Here is a 20,502-nt window from a genome sequence, read left to right as displayed (position 1 = left end):
CATCCACCAATTAATGTAACGAACAATTCAATTGTATGATCTTAAAGTTTTCGGCTGATTTAGAAAAAATAATGTATCATCTGATGATCATGAAAATAACTCTCGCTAAACATGCCTATTATTTCCTGATGGAAAAAAAACAATAAACGACCACAAAAGTCACAGCTTTGAAACATCATTAATTCAATTTTTTAGGATGCACAATGCTTGGTAACAATCCAAACATGCAAGGTTGAGTTTGTGACTCCAAAATAAGTTTTGAAAGATTGCAAATAATACGTGAAAGGATGTTTTAGTTCAAGTTTGGCCCTGGCCTAAATTGAGCAAAGTCCCCAAGATTGAAATTGAAATAGTATCACGTCAATTAATATTTACAAAAAAAAAAAAAATTGGGGGGAATAAGACAGGCCTATAGCCTATTATTTTGAGGAATGTTTTCACCATTGGTCCTTATTGTCATGGAGGAAGAACTTCCTCCATGTTGTTGGTAAGCATTTTACAACATTTATGGGTTTGATCTTTGCAGATTTTAGAAATGAAATATAAATTTTGTATTTTTTACAGGCAATTAATGTTTGGTTTACCAGCATTTGTCTTGGTTTTATATATTTAAACAATGAAAGTTTATGTAAAATATTGTGTAAGAAGTAAAGACTAATAGACTTTTAGATGGTTTTGTTTTATTCTTATTTTCTTGCCAGTGGCGTTTTAGTGCCACTGCCGAAATAATCGAGCGCCTTTTATATTTAGCAGCCGAAAAATAAATAACAAAATAATTGCTTCCCGCCCTCTCGTGTCATAATTTTAACAAACAGTCTGGTAACCGCCCTCGACACGCACGAACGCCTACGTAACATTCGGGTCGGTTACTCGTCCATTTTTCTTATCTGACGTCATACGGGCGGACATCTTGGTTTGAGAATGTAAAGATATCGGCTAACACATTCCACTGAGTGAACTTATCACTGAAATTCGAGTGGATTTTCTTCCCATTTCGACCAAAGAGGAGCCCATGCCAACCTAAAACTTGGATCTATACTCTCCTACTTGATCTACGTGGATTATCAGCGCCATGTTCCGCTGTATTCCACTGTTTCGAGCCTGCAACAGGCACGTTGATTATGTGGACCGACGACACGGCAACTTGTCTGCCGTGCCTGACGATGTTTACCGGTACTCGCGTACGCTCGAGGAGCTTCTGTTGGATGCGAACCAGATTCGAGACTTGCCCAGGGTGAGCAATGCCCACTTTCCCCTCCCAGCAACTTTCCGTCATAAAAAAACATGAATTCATGTAGCTAGTATAGGTTATTAAATTGTAATTATCAGTTAGGTAATTTTTGTGTGAAATTCAATTACACAGTCACCAACCCAAAGCAAAGACAAAAAGTCACAAATGACAGAAATTCTTTAAAAAATTTAGAATGAAAATTGTATTAGCATGCAACCAGATTTGCGACTTTAGCAATGCCAAATTTCTCCTAGTACTTTCCCGCCATGAAACATTATTTTATGTGGATGGTTTGTGTATAGTTAATTAAACAAAACTTATTCATTAAATTTATAAAAATGTTAGTTAACATGGTTTGAGTTGTGTTAATTAAAATTAACTTTCGTAAACAGTCGCCAAGTCATGATACTGCACTGCATTTCTAGAACAACAACAACCAGATTTGCGACTTGCCCAGGCCCAGGGTGAGCATTGCAATGCCCACTTTCTCCGCCCAGCACTTTCCTTTCATAAAAACAATTCATGTAGATGCTTGTTAATTAAACAAAAGTAATCAGTTATCAGTTTATTTAGGTACTTGAAGTTGTATTCAGTTTTACACATTCAGTCACCAAGTCACACTCCCACAAAAAAAAAATCAAAACAACAGCAATATGTTATTTAGATAAGGATCCCACATTTAAACAAGTTATTATTTATCAATTTAGGACAGTTGGGATAACTTTCCGTATGGTGCCACCACTTTTTCACTAATTTTTACAAAAAGGGATATCTCATTGAGGTAAATTAGATAGGCCTTACTATAATATTTCATATCGAATGAAAAAGTGGTGGCCAAACGGAAACTTTTCCGAAAGTTGTATTAGGCCCTATATATTTAATTTGTGTAGCTTTTAATTTCATTTAAATTAATATAATTAAAATTAATCTACATTACAGCTACACAAATTCTAGTTTGATATATGAAACAAAACTGTTATTCAATTGGTGTGTATGACAACAACAGTGAAAACAAAAAAGCGGTGAGCAATACAAACCTAACCCAAACAATAACTTGCTACTTTCCCGTCAAAAAGAAACCAGAATAATGCTTCAGGAAAGACACCTAAACTGACCAGCACTTTTCTTTCATTTATGGCCATAAAAATATTAACGGGGTAATAAAATACCCTTTTTTTTTTCATGCTGAGTGAGAAAATGAGGGTTGGATTTCCTAAGTTGAACTTAAGTACATGATTGAGAAATTAATTAAATTAAAGGCAGCTTTTTTCGTAATATATCCTTTGATGACCTTGTGTTCCGAGTATTAAATTTGAATAATAAATGTGGATTTTGAAGTGGAAAACTTTCATTTTAATTTTCTGTAAAGGTGGACATGATTTTGGCAGTTTTGAACAATGTTTACCGCTGTCAATATTTGATACTCACAAGTATGAACCCAGCTTAACATACATTGTTCTGTTTTGAATTGTAGGCAGCAAGACAAACTAATGACAATTAATAAAACCATATCCGTCCAAAAAGTTATGACAAAATCTTGTAGTTTTTCACTTGCAATGTGTGCGTCTTGTGATATATTTATCCTTCTGTTTCACTTGCAGCAATTTTTCCGCCTTCAAAATCTTCGCAAATTGGGACTCAGCGACAATGAACTTGAAAGACTACCAGCTGAAATAGGAAATTTTATGAATCTAACGGAGCTTGACATTAGTAGGAATGGTGAGTTAAAAAACCTTAACAATGGACCAAAATTGTTTGCATTATTAACCAATTTATTATTTCTGAATTAATTTTGTGTGTGTGCAGAGTACTAAGAAATTATGAATAACTCTTTGATGCTGTTGTAAAATGCAAGATTTCGAGATTGAAGTAGCAACTCTTGTACAACAGTTGTCGTTATTTTTTGTGCTGTAAACCACAGGTTTATAAAACTGTTTGGGTGTTAACTGTTTCTCGTGTAACTACATGTACTGTATGGTCTAAGGAATTCAAATGTAAGGGGTAACTTGTGACTAGACTAAGCAAGTCATTGAACCAGATATTATTTAAATCTAAGTACCTGGCAAATCTTATTGCCTCCATTTGCCTCCATGAAGTATCTTGCCTGAAATATGTAAACGCCACATGCTGTTTTGTTTGTTTAGATGATCTTCCTGTCAAGGGAACTCGGCAAACTCCCTAATTGGGATATCAACACTAGCTGACCGTAGCCAATCTCTCTCAAATACAAACATTGGTTTAACGTCTATGATGACTACGAATTGCACAAATCAATAAACTGTGCTTTTAGTAACTAGAAGATAATTATTATTTGCTTTCACATGGTACAAAATGTAGCCGACATTTTCCAATCCGGAAATTTGAATGTTTTGAATAAATATGAGGAAAAGTCTTTCATATGATATGAACTGTTATGTCCAGCATTTTAGAATGCAAACATGACTGAATATTCTTATCCTTAGTAAAGTCGCCCAGCCTAATATTTTCATGTCCATTTGTGACTTGTTGACCTTTGACCTTGGGATGCTTCACCTGCAAGTGATGATCCCTTTGCAAATGGACCTAATTCATGTAGCATAGATCACAACTGATCCAAACACATTAACCAAAGTCCTTGATTTTCCCATAATTATCCGAATTTCATTTACCCTGTGTCACTGCTCCATTGCAGAATGTGTAGAAGGGCATGAAAAACTATACGGTACAAACCTGCATGGGAGCATAAAAAGCCTGCAGGGATAGTTAATTGCTAACATAGTGTACGTGTACCATGCCACCAGAATCATAAGGAATTTATTCAGTGAGTCGGAGATGGTCTTTGGTCATATTTGTTTTTTAAAGGCACTGGGTAATTACTCAAAATATATAGTATTAGCAGAATGATACATGTAAGCATAAAATCTTACTTGGTAACAGGCAATGGAGAGGTGTTGATAGTATCAAACTTTGTGAGAAACGTCTCCCCTCCCTCTGAAGTAATCTTTTTTGAGAAAGAGGTAATTTCTCACTTAAATATTTGAATCTGAAAAATTCTTCAGGCCAAAAACCCTTTCCAGGCATCTGTAAGCACACACAATTGTGCAACAAGGAATTTTTTTCTACTTCCATTACTTTCTTGCAACTTTGATGACTAACTGAGCCAAAATGTTCACAGATTTGTTATTTTATGCATCATGCACCAAGTGACAATACTGGTCTTTGACAATTGCCAACTTTGTCCAACCCCTTTAATGTTCAATGTTGTAACTGTGGAAATCAACGACTGACCCCTGTGGTGGTAAGAGTCAGTGGGTGATACTGTCATCGAACATTCACTCTTAAAACAAAAATGGCCTATGGACAGGTTTCCAGGCTATTCTATTCCCTTCACTTCACACGTCTAATCATTCAAACCTCTTGGCAAAGCTATCACGGTAGACTGGAGCCCAGTCCCAAAAGCCCTCGCACAGAGCAGTCTGCTCAGTCTTGCGCACACAACCTGTCTCTCGGAGGAGTTTTAATACCCTTCTTTGACTGAGGCTGACATTTTCACATTTTTAGCGAGAAACCTTACGGCTATTTGACGATGAAATTGTGGATGCTCTTTCAAACAAACGTCCCTTACCTATCCGGTTCCTAATGGAAGAAATCAGTGGACCATTTTTGTTTTCGCAGAATTAAACAATCCTATCAGGGATCTTTTGTTACTTCACTCTGCTCTGTTCAGCTGATCAGCTGATTTCCCATTTGGTTTCTCAGCTGTGCCATTGGAAATAGAAAAACACAATACAAACTCTTACTTTGTCTGGAAATGTTGTCTTTCTTTTTGGACAAATTTGCACTTGCACGCATGTTTGTGTCTCCCCAGTCCTGTTATTTAGCCTGTTGCAGCCTCAGGAAAAACTACCTGTGGAAAGATCACAATACAAGTTATCAATACAGGTCTTGTATTCCCTCCAAAATGAAAACCAAATGGCATACAAACATTCGTATCTTAAAACATGTAAAAAGAACATTTGGTGTAAAAACAAAATAAAGCCGCAATAATATTTTTGTCCGACTATTAAAACCCCCCAAATGTTCCTGTGGAACTCAATTAACTGTCTCGTCGGAAGGAAACCCATACTCCCGGAGCAATTTTATTTCCCCCCAGATGATAGCATAATATTGACTTACCGTGCAAGTTGTTCCTGTGCTTTATCGTGCCATGCTGTTATGCTACATGTTTTCATATAGATTTGTATATTACGTAGGCAATTATTTCTACATGTTTGAAATCTACCTGACCGCCTTCCTCTGTTGAAATTGGTTTGTGTGAATCTGTTTACAGGTTTTATGCTCGCACCATCTGCGGTCAAGATTTTAGCTAGGATTTGATAAAAAGATGACACAATTTACTGACAACTTTAAAACTGGGTTAAGTTACAATACATTTACATGTATAAAAAATGACAGATAAAACGGGTGTCCAACAGGCACCCAGACACCCCTCTACATGTAGCTAACACTGTGTCTGTGGTCATGCCTGTATCTCAGCCTTTGTGTCATTGGCAAGTTAAATTCTGGAGTGTTTTTAATGTCAGTGGGGGAAATCCTTATATAAATTAATGTAAGGGACTGTCCAAAGTGTTCAAAATTTTTGAGGTAGTACCGAGAGTAATACTTTTGAGGACCCCCAAGTATCAACTTTTTTTTTCTCTAAAAATTGATGCACAACTTAAGCTTGGGCGATATCACGATATTAATTTGGACACGATTTTGATATCGGATGGATTTGGTTTTAATCGAAATATCGATATATCGCGATATCGCGATATATCGATTAACTATCGTGATGTATTTGCTAGCTGAGACATCTTGCACCCCATAGGTTTGGAGTAAAACCATAAGAATAGGTCATTAGAACACCTCTCTTATGCTAGGACTGTCTCTTCTACAACTTTCATTTGGAGTTTTAAGACTGATGATGTCAAATTTCATTAATCGCGATTATATCGAATATCGCGATATATGTTGGCGATATATCGTGAATAAAATAAATTGATATCGCCCAAGCTTAGCACAACTATCAACTTTTGACACACCTTTTAAAGTTTTTTGTAGTCTCCGAATCACTTCCCACTGCCATACTCAGGACTGTGCAAATGTTGTCAACTTTGGATGGCCCATAACCTAAGGTTATTTTGTAATCCCTTCGTAGGGTCATCCAAGTACCTGTATTGTATTTCATTGTCTGGAGTGTAAACCCCCTTCCCCCAGTTCTAAAAATAGATGACCTGTCCCCAGTGTGACAATGTCTACACTGTCAATTGCAATGATTTGATGTTACATCTGATTTGGGAGGGGAGTTTGGTTGGTTGGTATTATTGTTGTCATATTGGGATACAAACTTTCAAGTTCAAAAGTTCATTCAAAGCTCTTGTTTACAATAGATACTATATGAAATAAGTCGGGACATGGTTTTCAATAGACCCTTCCATGAAATATGTAAACTGCACATTGGTATGTTTGCTTTGGGATGGTCAGTTGTGTATACGATCCCGTCTCATCTGAAGAGTGTTCTGTCATTGGGGTTGAAGTCTTATCTGCACAATGCTTGCATAATGAGTTATATGCAAATAATTCTATGTGCTATCAAAGGTTCGCTCAGACCCCACTCCGAAGCTTGACATTAAACTTAAAAAGCAAGAAGGTCAGAAATTTGGAGTTTTAAAATGAAATAAATTATTATTCTAACTCGTATTTAAATTTTATTTGTTTCTGAAATTGTTTATTGGGGCTCTGGAAGCTGTTAGGAGCTGGTTTGTTCCCAACTCGCAACCACTGTGTTTTTGTCGTCTTCATGAGATGACTTGGATTTTTTAGTTGTTTTCTTCTTTTATAAGTCTTTCTATCAACAGAGAAGGAGACAAGATTGTAACTTATTTTCCTTTTGCAGTTGGTGCATCAGTCATTATTGTGTGTGTTTGCTGGATAATATTGAGAAAATTTAATTCAGCTTACCAACCAAAAAGAATGTTGGTATAAATGCAAAAAATAGTAAATGGCCTGATGTTTCGACCCTAGCAGAGTCTTTCTCGAAAGCTAACTATTTGTTACTGGTTGATATTAATACAAAGTAGCCTTTTGCATTGTAGCTACATGTACCCACTGCCTTTCGGTTGGATAAAAAAAAATGACAACGCGAAAGGTCAGTGAAAGATCATCGTAGATAGCCCATTGTACAAACTGGAGTAATCCGATATACCTTCGGACAATCAGTCCAATCTACCTGTCCGTGCTTTGATAAGAATAGCGGTCATTTTCTCCTTCTTTGGAGTCCAATACCGCTGACTTGATAATGTGTAATACTATAGAGCAGTTCAATGTCCAGAAATACTTAATAGTACGAGCCACGTTTCGTTTCATATCCTGCAATTGACGCGCTGCAATACAAAAAAAACCATACAAAATGTCACAGGGTGTTTGATTACTGCCAATTTTCAGAAGCTAATTGCATCAAAAGCTAATCAGCAATTGTGTTTTTGTTTGAGATGAATTCAGAGATTCGAAAGTTGTGAATAACAACCGATGCATGCTGATTTCATCCAGAGTAAATTAAAGATTCTGTATACATGTGTTTGTTATGGGAAAATCTACAGATTTGCACTTTTAATAATGTTACGGTAAATGGTCGCTCATTTTACCAAGAAATTGAAGATTGTGTGTTTGTAAGGGAACAATTGGAAGATTTTAAAGTGGTTTATAAAATTGGATGATTTGTTTACTTCGGATATTTTAAATTTACAGCTTTTCAAGTGTAACCATTGAGGGGTAGTTTCTAGGTCTGGAATTTCATCTTTGAGAGGGCAAGGCCATTTTTTTAAAGGGCACTTCCATTGGAAAGTCTCAAAGTCTAAGGGAAACTTTTGAAGCCCGTGCACCAAGGCCAATAATAATAATATTTAATAGTATTAAAAATTTGTATTGCGCCCCTTACATACAAAATGATCAAAGGCGCAGAACACATGTTAAAAAGCACAGAGTAGAAGAACAAGACAGAAAAAAGACTGGCCAAGACATTCGAGGCAACAGGGTCCATGGTCCCTGTGGCCTCTTTGGCTTGCCTTTCTCTATGGTGAAACCATGAAATAGTCAAGCTAGGGTAGTTCGAAAATGGTTGACAAGACCTTTGGCGATAGCATTGTTTTGTCATCACTGTTGACTGATATAGTTTGTGACCTTTATCAATGAATCAGCATTTGTATGGAGAGAGTACAACACAAGTCGTCAACTCAATATCATGCCTCATGCTAAATAGAGTCATAGTGTAGTGACCCTTTTCAGTGCTCTTTGTACCCTGATTTAAGTTTGGCAGTTGTGAAGGAGCTGTACACACTTCCCTGACATTTACTACTTTCATTGAAGGAAATATTGACATTGTTAAAGGGACACACCGGCTCAGCGTTTACGCAATTTAGGGGTGTAGAATCATCAATAATGTTTTTATAGATGGTTGCTGTAAAAAGAAATCATCAAAATGTCACGTATTTAGCGAAAAATGATTTAAAAAAACCAAAGCGGTAAAAGGCCAGCGTATACATGTTTCCAGCCGTTGCAACTGTCAAATCTTCGTGACATTGTCGCACAATGTTGTAAGTAGACTGGTGCTTTGTTTATAGCAACGTTTTACTATGACGTAGCATAAAGATCCAGTCTATCCATACAACCAGCATAAACGGATCATGCAAATCCTTCGACGATGGAGGTAGACCTTCGTGCTTCGACGTACATCCAAAGATCGTCACGAAGAACACAAAGAAACTAACCCAGAATATGATGGGACAGGGACAAGTAAATGAAGCATTCCTGGCCCCAATAAACTAGACATACTACCGCACAGCCATGATGCAGTTTGGAATGCGATCGGGGCGGTACGTGCTCCCAACGTGCCAGGACCCAATTTCATAAGCATATCTTGGTACGTAAGCGTAGCTGGGTATTTTGGAACGTAAACGTAGCTGCGTATGGAACGTAAGCGTAACTTGACTTAGGATTGAAAGCATACCTTTTGTTATTATAGCGTAACTTAAAGGAACGTAAGCAAAACTTGGAATGTAAGCGTAGCTGAGTAGCTGTGTAGCTTACATGTAGAACGTAACCTTATCTTTTGGAACGTAAGCATTCAGGAAATAAAAACCTCAAAAAAGCCTCAGAACAAATCTCTCTATAATTTATACTTGTAGTTGACATTTGAAAATCTCAAGGTAGAAAAATTTAAGCTGACATCCGATTTAAACCGGAAGCACCAATGTTTTAACTACAGTGCTAGAATTTCACAGAGGCCACTGTTGCCCTGCTGTCGTTTTCACCAATCTCTTCCTAAGTTAGGACGAGTTAATCCAAGCGTTTCGTGAAGTCGGCTGCATGTCTTGGCCTTTGTTGCCCCTTTAAAAGTTTCCCATAGACTTTATGGTTTTCCAAAAATGAAAATGGCCTTGCCCTTACCTTGTCCTCTCAAAAATGAAATAACAGGCCTGGCAAGGTATTACAGTACACTCTGTATTTGATGGTAGACTCCTCAATTAAAGGGACACACCGGCCGAATTGGGCTATTTGGGCTACAAAATAGACTAAGATATGACTTCAACGGTTTTCCAGGAATGAAGAAGAACAGTCCCTAAACAAAATCATCAAATTTAGCCGTTTTCGAGCATTTTAAGACAAAAACGCAGGTCACATGATTGTTCTAACCAAAAAGTGGTACAAACAATCACGTGACCTTCCGGGCTAATTTTACTTCCAGCCGTCTAAAAGTAACTTACTTAAAGCCATTGGACCCTTTCGGTAAACAGTGTTGTCCAAGGCCCACACTTTGTGTACCACAACTTCTATATCAAATAACAAACCTGTGAAAATTTAGGCTCAATCGGTCATTGGAGTCGGGAGAAAACAACGGAAAAACCCACCCTTGTTTCCGCGCGTTTCGCCGTGTCATGACATGTGTTTCAAATAAATCCGTAATTCTCGTTAACGAGAATTTATATTGTTTTGCTGTTTTCTCAAAAAGTAAAGCATTTCATGGAATAATATTTCAAGAGAAGTCTTTCACCATTGCCTTCTGTAAACCCTGTAAGTTATTTGTAAATCTGTGTACTGTAATACCTTGCCAGGCCTGTTATTTCATTTTTGAGAGGGCAAGGTAAGGGCAAGGCCATTTTCATTTTTGGAAAACCATAAAGTCTATGGGAAACTTTTAAAGGGGCAACAAAGGCCAAGACATGCAGCCGACTTCACGAAACGCTTGGATTAACTCGTCCTAACTTAGGAAGAGATTGGTGAAAACGACAGCAGGGCAACAGTGGCCTCTGTGAAATTCTAGCACTGTAGTTAAACATTGGTGCTTCCGGTTTAAATCGGATGTCAGCTTAAATTTTTCTACCTTGAGATTTTCAAATGTCAACTACAAGTATAAATTATAGAGAGATTTGTTCTGAGGCTTTTTTGAGGTTTTTATTTCCTGATTTAAAGGAACGTTGCAGAATTGGTGAGAAACAAAAATCGTGAAGATCACAGATTTTTTACATAAATCTTACACAGTCTAATGATGATGATAATAGAAAACATCCCTTAATATTTCTGTCTGAAATTTCATATTTGATGAGAAATAAGTAATCTAACTTCGCGTTTGGAGTTTATCGCTCAGTGAGCATTTTTATTCATATTTATTTTGGCATCGACGCAATGCAAAATTTGTAATCGTTTGTTCACTATTCTCTCAGGACCCAGATGGCCGATCGATCTCAAACTTCTACAGATTTGTCAGTTTATGCATATGTTTATTATGATTACATAGAGTGCTAACACTGCCAGCAACTGTTTTGTTAGCAAAAACTAGTTCTGTAATGTTCCTCAAAGAATTTTAGAAACAAATCTTCCATCTTGAATAGACTGCAAGTCCCAACCAGATTGAGTTTTATGTTTGAAAGAATCATCCTCATCCCAAGTTTTGTTCATGCAAATTACTTGTTTTGATTAAATACAAACTGAAATTGTATTTATAACGAATTGCTATGGGTATAGGAATGTTCAAGAACTTGGTATAATACACATAAATAGATTTTAAATTTTGGTTAATATAGAAAAATAAAGTCTTTGTTTGAGTGAATTTCCTGTTTACTGATTGGAATAAATATTGTCACAGTCTATTGTTTTTCAATCGTGTAAAATTTCCATAGGCCTACATGTATGTATATGGAAAAGAAGCACTTCACAGCTTGTTTCTGTGACATTTGTAAAAGGTTTTGAACATTTTGAACATTGAAAAATATCTGGCATGATGTACATGTACACTGTCTAAATGTAAAACTTTTTGAAATTAAACCTGCTTTGACATTTTCTGGCTGTTTTCTGCGTACTAATGGCACCTTTATACATTAATGTATTCATGAGAAACAGTAGGCCTACAGCATGTCTTGGAAAAGAATGAGAATTCCACGGAATTCCATTTGTTTTCAAAGTAGTGATTTAAATAGCGTTTTACCAAGGGTTTGATAAAACTGGGGGCAGTGTTGGAAGTTTTGCGAAAGCACACTGAATTGAAATGAGGTACTCAGAATAATATTTTATTTTGTTGTTCAGGGAAAGGTTTCATCCACCCAGTTTGCATAGCAAAATATATAGACTGAACAAGTTTTGTGCACTTTTTGCGTATAAAAGCCTACTGTGGTTTTAAACATAGTTTTCTTGTTGTATCGGCTGCAACTTGTACAGTGTATTCAGCCCAATACACTAGTTGGTGTGGAACCCTGCCATTTGGTGATATTTTCTCATAAAAACATCAAAAGTCAAAATCAAGACAAAAACCCTACCCTCTTAAAAAAAGAAACAATTCTAAATACAAAACCTCAGTGGTATAAGACATTCAGTTTTTGAAGGTTGTTTTATTCTGTTCATACTGTCCAATAGGCCGACTTGTACAATAAAATAAGAATCATTTCTGTTTATTCAAAATGACTAATTGTGCACGAATGCATGGAGATGATGTCATACTGTTTACCACAAGAGTGACCTTGTACAAACACTGTATCAAACTACTTGTAGCTATGTATTTGTTCTGCATGTGGACTTAATGTGTCTGTTATAATGTACAGGAATATGATGTGTAGGGCCTAAGGGTTGGCCAGTTTTTCCCTAGTCTAGTGACCTTTAGGGAGAATTTAGAAGTTGTACGGGAACATTTGAAGGGGCACCAAGGGGCTTGAAGGGGATGGCCTCTGTCTCTAAAGTGTCAGGCGTGACTGAATATTGCACTGTGTGTAATGTTATTTATTACACAAAATATCAGTTGAAGAACTATTCACCCCCCCCCACATTGTGCATGTAGGTTGTGTCCAAATTGACATCATATGATTCATGCATTGAAGTATAAGACATCTTTAGCAGTATCCTAGGCAACAGCCACATCCACAGCCGTAGCTGTAGCCAGGGTTGTAGCTAGACCATTTTTAGTGGTGGGCAATAAATCAAATTTGGAAGTCTACAGATGGCAAGGGGGATCATCAAAATTATGTTACGCTACCAAGTTGAAAGGCCTTTTGATTGTGTTCTTTCTCTGTGACATTTGATTCTCCTCATCATTAGCTGTTTCTCAGATCATTGCAAAATGGACAGTATTTGAAATCTGTGCTGGGCAGCATATTTTTCTCAGAGTGCTGGGCAAAAATTGTGAGTCCTAGGCAGGCCCGCCCAGGACTGCCCACCGTGGCTAGCCTGTGGTTACTATTTAAAAATTAAAGCAAATTTTGACTGAATTGTAAAAACTAACCCTTGATCAGCTTTTTTTTCATTTTCTGAAGGGCCATTTCATGGCGGAATTTTAACATCGTGGGAATATTTTCACAAGGTACCCAGGCTAAAACAAGAGGCAACCGAGTCCATTGCCTCCAGGTTATTCCAGGCCAAAATATGACATAAATTTAATTTAACCCCTTATTGCCTCATTTGAACGCATAATGTTTGTAATATAACACTCTGATAGACAGATGTCATTGGAGTGAGGCTATTTAGGAGTTATTGACCGTGATTTGTTAATGGGAAGTTACATCTGTTTATTGATCTGAATTGGGTGGTGGCTTTTTCATAATGGACATATTTCAACAGTTTCTGCATTAGGCAAGTTACTGATTAGCAGGCCTGTTTTATAGGCCTATTTTATAGGCCTGCTTCGTTTGTTTTGATAAAGGGCACCCCGTGAGGGAAACTGTAAATCTGGGCTGCACCTCCCCTTTAAACTTTCACAATCACATCAGGCATTGCTGCCACACCTCAACATGTTTTTCAAATTACTAACGCAATCTTTCCTGTTATGTCCCCCAAAGCAACCAACGTAGGAAGATGTTTTTTTATGAATTCCTGTCATCAAATTAGATAGTTTTACCCCCACCCCACTGTTTCCCCTGCTTAATTAATTCACTAATTACCATAATTTATAAAAAGGTAAAGAATACTTGATTCAGCTGGTGGTTTTGATAAGGGGAAACACCTACAGGGAAAAAATTGGAGCAAGGTTCGCTTAGGGTTAAACATCGTCTGGGAAAATAAGTTGAATTACTCTGAAGATGACTTTTCAAGACTTGAGGTCAGTCTAGAGTTGTTGATTTATTCTCTTATTCGTCTGGAAAATCTAGTAAACTTTAAGAACAATTAGCTATTGACGATATAGAAAAAGTAGCATTTGACATTTTTGAGAAAAGCATTTGAAGATTTTGAGAAAGTATTGTTAGAAGATTTGAGAAAGTAGTGTTTGGAGATTTGAGAAAATAGTGTTTGAAGATTTGAGAAAATAGTGTTTGAAGATTTGAGAAAATAGCGTTTGAAGATTTGAGAAAATAGTGTTTGAAGATTTGAGAAAATAGCGTTTGAAGATTTGAGAAAGTAGCATTTCGAAATTTGCAAGTATGCAGGAACTTTCTTGTTTTGATTGCAATAATCAAACCCTTGCATGCACGTTACACAATACTCATGTGCCATGCTCACCAATTTGCAAGTCAACTGAAATTGTGTAATCGCCCGTCGCACTACACTGTGTAATTGAATTCCAAAGTGGTGCAACTAAGATTATTGTGATGATGACGTCAGGTGAATTGGGTCATTATAAATTGAATTTAACAAAGTCCCTGACTAAGGTTTTTGTGAGTGTTATTACCACTAAGTATGACCAGTTAATTTGATGGAAATTTATATTATGCAGGCCTGATAATGTACTTAACATTTGTAAGGGTACATGTACAGATGTACTTGGCAGTTTTTCCTTAGTAAATTGCATTTCTGTGAGGGAAATATAAAACCATTCTTGAGCAAAGGCAATAACTATACATTAGTGCGGCACAGGCTGTGAACTTTGCTCTTGAAGGGGGGACATAAATGTTCCTCTGGTAAGGGGGGGGGGGACTTCTTTGGGGAAAATGTAAGTTTGTATTGGAACCTTGCAGAGGGCACCGCAGGAAAAGCACAGGGCACCGCGGCAATTCCTGTTGGTGCAATGGGTTATTTCGAGGCCTGGTGGCATAGAGGCAATAGTGCTTAAAATTAGAATCTCGGTACTGGATCTCAGACATGTCAAATTTTACCAACACAAGGCGTACATGTCCAAGCCATGGTCTAAATTTTGTGGTACTTGCATGCACTGACTTTTTTACTGCAGTCTGGCATGCCAATCCGGTTTGACATCAACTAGAAGATAGGAATAAATTAACTTCTTCAACTCTTCTTAAAGCCACCGAAGTATAACTTGTTTTAATGCAATGTGCAGATCATTCTCTAAACAGAAAACCTAGACTCACTCGATGACTGCTTCGTACCAAGGACAAGAAATCAGAAAAACTGGTTGATAATTTTAGCTGAGTGGCAGGATATGATTCATGACACATTGTCTTTGTGGTCAAGAATAGAAGTTGTGGGAAGGTACCACCTCATCCCTAGAATAGATTTTAAAGAGACTTGTCAGTTTTTTTGCTCAACTTCCCTAAAGCTACACTGCAAGAAAAGATTTGAAACTACACAGTTTTTGAAGTACATGCTAGTTGGGTAGAGCTGTCCCATGTAGTAGAGGTTGGATAGAATTTACTGGAAGGTGCAACCTTATCAAGTACCAGCCTAAAATGAGTTTAAAGGGACTGGTCGTTTTTGCCCCAACTTCCCTAAGCCACACTGCAAGAATAGATTTGAAGCTACCCAGTTGAGTTTTGTAAGTAGAGGATAGGTGGGTAGAGGTTAGAAACAGTTTATGGGAAGGCGTTACCTCATAAAATATCAGCCCAGAATAGATTTTAAAGGGACTAGTCGTTTGTGCTCAACTTCCCTAAAGTGCATTGCCAGAACAGATTTGAATTTACCCAGTTTTTAAAATAGAGGCTACATGTAGGTAGGTAGAGAACATGTAGTAGAGGTTGGATAGAATTTGCGGGAAGGTGCAACCTTATCAAGTACCAACCTAGAATAGATTTTAAAGGGACTTGTCTCTTATGCTCAACTTCCCAAATCTACACTGCAAGAACAGATTTGAAACTACCCAGTTCTTGAACTAAAGAAGGATTTCTACCTCCATGGTAAAACTGCCCCATTGGTAAAGGTTAGATAGAATTTATTGGAAGGCGCAACCTCGTAAAATATCAGCCTAGAGTTGATTTTAAAGGGACTTGTTGTTAATGCCCCACTTCCCTAAACTATCCTACAAGAATAGATTTGAAGCTACCCAGTTCTTGAAGTAAAGGGTTGGTGGGTAGAAATGTCTCTTTGGTAGATGTTGGATAGAGTTTATGTGAAGTGAAGGCATAACCTCATATATCACCCCAGAAAAGATTTTAAAGTGACTTGCCGTTTATGCTCAAACATCCCTAAATTACTGTGCAAGGAGTAGATTTGAAACCTTCCAGTTCTTGTACTAGAGCTGCCCATTGGAAGAGGTTAGTATACAATTTATGGGAGGGCGTAACCTCATAAAATATCAGCCTAAAATACATTTTAAAGGGACTTGTTGTTTATGCTCAACATCCCTACTGCAAAGAATAGATTCTAGGTGGGTAGAGCTGCTCCATTGGTAAAAGTTGGATAGAATTTATGGGTTGGTGCAACCAACCTCATAAAAAAATCAGTCTGGAATACATTTGTTAAGGGACTTGTCGTTATGTTCAACGAAGCCTAGACAAACCTTCCATAAATAGACCTTTTCCATGAATATGTAATATGCAAATCATGTGTGCGCACTTATAAAAGTACAATACTGGTTGTTTAAAACGAGGGAATTTCATGTCTGTTGTATTGGGCCGATAGTGGCATAACGCGTATTACATACGTGTGTCTGCGAAGTGCACAACTCAACGGTGTTCGCTAACCAATGCATAAATCGAACTGATGTTTGTAGTGAAACTGGGCAGATTGTGAAACTCCATAGAATACATGCTCATGTTGGCTTCCACATGTACTTTCCAGTGCCACTTGACTCCCAATTGGCCTGAGGCACAAGGCAAGCCTTGTAGCTTTTCCCATTCATGCAATTTGTTTTTCACGAAAAACCAAGCTCGGCACTTACACAGTGGAGGACGTCCCTTGCTTTCAATGTCTCATCCCCATTTTCTCATGCCCTTAGACATTAAAAGAGAAATCGGAATTTCTTGTACTTGCCCTTGAAAAATCATAAAAATATATAATAAAAAGTAAACAAAAGAATGCAAGAATGTAAACAAAAGAATGCAAGAATGTAAACTTTTCTCTGGCCAAACAACACCTAACCAATGTGAGAATTTATTATTGTTTTCATTCCTCAAATACTTTGCCCACACCAATGATGTAAGCATCTTTCAAAAAGCTATCGGATTTGTTGTACATACTGAAGGTCCAAGGTGAATTTACCTTTATTTTTCCATAGCATAATACTAGCTGTCTCATCATACCTACTTACTAACTTGTTATTCATGACTAAACTTGTTTTATTGTCAAAAATACAGTAGCCCAGAGTGTAACATTTTTGTATAACATGTGAAAAAAAAATATAGGCCTACTAGCAACATGAGGCTGAGTAAAAAAAGAAACACGTTTAGCGTCCGGGTTTCTTAAAAAAGGAAGGAGGAGGGGCTTTTTATTTTTTATTTTTTATTTCAAGATGGCCACCATTCTTTTAAAAAAATGTCAATAATCCATTGTTTTTTCTACTGCTCAAACACACAATACATAAATGAAAGACATTCAGACAAGACATTCAGATTGCTTTAGCTGAGGTCGTTTAAAAGAACACTTTTTTCAAAAAAATAAAAATAAAATAAAATGTGCCTAAAAAAATAAGATAAAAAATAAAATAAAAAAGGAGGCGGCCTGTAAAAAGGAAGCGTGTTTCATGTTTTTTACTTGGCCTAATTATACAAAATTGATACACATCATGCAGCATTCAAGTGACACAACTAAAACATACCTCAGGCAAGGACCTATAATTATGTGTACACCATTTTGGACTGAAAAATTTACTGAAATGAAAACATCTTTTCTGCACTTTCCACCTATTCTCCAGTCTGAGGAAAGTGGTACTTCCCTTCATCGAGTTAGCTCCAGACAGGTTGTTTTCATTCACAGAGAATGGGGTGTGACACTGTGTAGGTAGGGGGGGGGGGGGGGTTGACAGGAATACCTAATCTATGTCTACCCTTCAATGATGCTGTTTTGACTGTAGACAAAGTTAATAGTAATATCCTGATGTCATAGTAAGTGACTGACACTGCACTAAAGCAGCAGCCGCCGATTTCACCAAACTTTTCCCAACTTAGGATTAATCTTAGGACTTAGTACGGGTTCAGTTCCGTATTAAAATACATAGGACGCATTGAACTCATCCAAAGTTAGGACGAGTAACTCGTCCTAACTCGAGATAGGATTTATCCTAGCGTTTCGTGAAATCGGCTGCAGGTTCAACAAAACTACATGTATGAAGAGGCATCTAATGTATTGTACTAAATAAATAAGGCATGTACATGTACAATGTTTGCAGAGACCCCCAGTGGTCCAAGCTTATGATTTTGCCATTAAAACCATTCAATCTATTTGACTATTCAGTGGAACTCACATAGGAGTTTTTTTAATCTAGCTCAATTAAAATTGAGATAAAATTTGAGAGTTGAGAATATATATTTTTTATACCTTATTCCGGTCAGCATTTATAATTTGGTTGTGCTCAGCTACATTTCGTGCGTATAAACAGCTTTATGAAATTGGGCGCAGGCAATTTGGTGCTTGGCACGGGGCATGGTGATAGCCCCCTCCCCATTGCAGTACTTAGAGTCTCAGGAATTCTTCAAAGATTTCAATTGGGGGGGGGGGGGGGGGGGGTGACTCCTATGTACAAGAGGAACATAGTATGTTCAAGATATGAACTTTTTTTTTTTTTTTTTTTTTTGGGGGGGGGGTACCCTTTGCCCCTGTATCAGGCATGGTTTAAACCGAGCAGTTAATAGTTTCACTGCACTTTAACATTTAGTGTACATAATCGTATTGTAGCGTCCCTTTATGTTGAGTGAACACTTCCCATACACTGCGTACCAGCAAAACCTTACTGTTAGACTTTACATGGGTGCGAATCCTTACTGTTAGACTTTACATGGGTGCAAATATCTAAATGACCTATGGTACAATTGTACAACAACACAGGGGAATTTACATCACAAAACGTACGGATTCCCACTGGCATTCCATTGTACACTTTTGTCACAGCTGGAGGGTAGGACTAGCATTGTGAGTTGACAAGTACTTCCTTGTAAAAATAACCCTTCGGAAAAAAACCTGTAATAGAGGAAATTTTTATTGCCGTGTATTTATAGAGTGACCAGGTTTGCAATTGTTTAGAATACGTGTATTTACATGGTTTGAATTCAAAGTTGTGACAGCTTCTTTAAAAGTTAGAGTAATTAGATGGAGCTTTGTTGGTCTTAAATTTGTTTATTGGAAACCAGAGAAAAGAAATTGAATTACTCTTCCAACAAAACAATAACTTGCTTTTGCTTGATAAGTGATTCTGGAAAGCTAGAGGAATGCAAAGACTTGTGTCTGTGGGCACCTCATCCTCAAATTGTAATGGGGGCGAACTCTTGAAGTCGCCAACAGCACCTGGTCTCTTTCAATTGCTGCTCTTCTCAGCTCTCCTACACTTCTACCACTCCACTTTGTACTCTTCCAAAAAACAATGATGCACAATGTACACCATCTATTTGTGGTACGTTTCTTGGAAACTAGAGGGTTGGAATGAATCATAGACAGGCCTAAACTCTTTCGATTTTCTCTATGATGTTTCTGGAAAACCAGAGAATTGGAATGAATTCACTCATTGCAAAACCGATGATGGAGACCTACCATCCCATCAGAATAATAACTTAATGATTTCAATCATAACCAATGATTGATATTGATACTGGATCTCCCTGGTAATTATTACATTTCATGTAACTTGACATCTGGGAACAGGTGATCATGTTCCTCTATGGTTTGTCTTCCAGAAGTTAGTCATGTTATCCAGCCTTGGTCTGAAACCACAAACAGTCAGTGATGAAATTCCTGGTTTACTCGGGTCACTGCACTTCCACAATTGTTGTTATTTTACTCTGGGTTGTTATGCTTGCACTTGGCATTAGTTGGGCCCATAGCCCCCCCCCCCCAGAATGGTTTGCTGTCAGAGTTATGGCATAACTTTCACCATAGAGCAAGGCTTTCACAACATCTCTCCCTAGGTTTATGAGTGGGCAGTGAGTAGGTGGGGTTGTGGTTGTGGTGGTTGTTGTTGGAATCAGTGCTTGTTTATCCAGTGATTAATTAGCATTGGACACACTCAATGGTTTACATTGTTTGGAATTTCATTCATGTGGTGGGCAAGGTCATGTAGTATATTATGTCAGTGTCACTGTCAGTGAAAAGTTGTGTGGAGAATTTAAGACGAGACCAGAGCAAACGGAAGCTGTGGCCTGAAGCAAAGATGTGGCCTGAAGCAAAGATTGTAAATTTAAGGGCTGTGTTGTTGATTTATGTTTCAACTTGGGTTTGAACAATTAATAATAACATGAACACGCTTGTATTTATAGGATGTTAATTTTGGATCAGGATAAAGAATATTTGTTGGTTTTACCCTTGCACGGTTTCCTGTGAAAAAATCACAGGCATATTACTCGAGTGGGATTCAAACCTATGAATGATCTTTGCCACACAAGAGCAGATGTCTTACCAATTAGTAGACCACAGAGATTGCCCAGTAGCTAAAGGCAGTTCAGATCCTATGTTCT

The 20,502-nt window shown here is 37.4% G+C and overlaps 1 protein-coding gene across 12 annotated transcripts in view; it reads left to right on the top strand.

Annotated features, from left to right (window-relative positions):
- The first annotated feature begins 908 nt into the window (after positions 1–908).
- The window catches only part of LOC117300721 (protein scribble homolog), a 122,033-nt gene continuing 102,439 nt past the window's right edge, over positions 909–20,502 (top strand). For all 12 annotated transcript variants that reach the window (XM_033784485.1, XM_033784492.1, XM_033784488.1 and 9 more), the window contains exons 1-2: positions 909–1,234; positions 2,833–2,950. In XM_033784485.1, coding sequence (XP_033640376.1) covers positions 1,073–1,234; positions 2,833–2,950 — 280 coding nt within the window. In that variant the 5' untranslated portion in view covers positions 909–1,072. The remainder of the gene's footprint in view (positions 1,235–2,832; positions 2,951–20,502) is intronic.

This window comes from Asterias rubens, chromosome 16 (assembly GCF_902459465.1).
Source record: "Asterias rubens chromosome 16, eAstRub1.3, whole genome shotgun sequence".
NCBI lineage: Eukaryota > Metazoa > Echinodermata > Asteroidea > Forcipulatida > Asteriidae > Asterias > Asterias rubens.
This window is presented reverse-complemented; position numbering and strand designations above follow the sequence as displayed.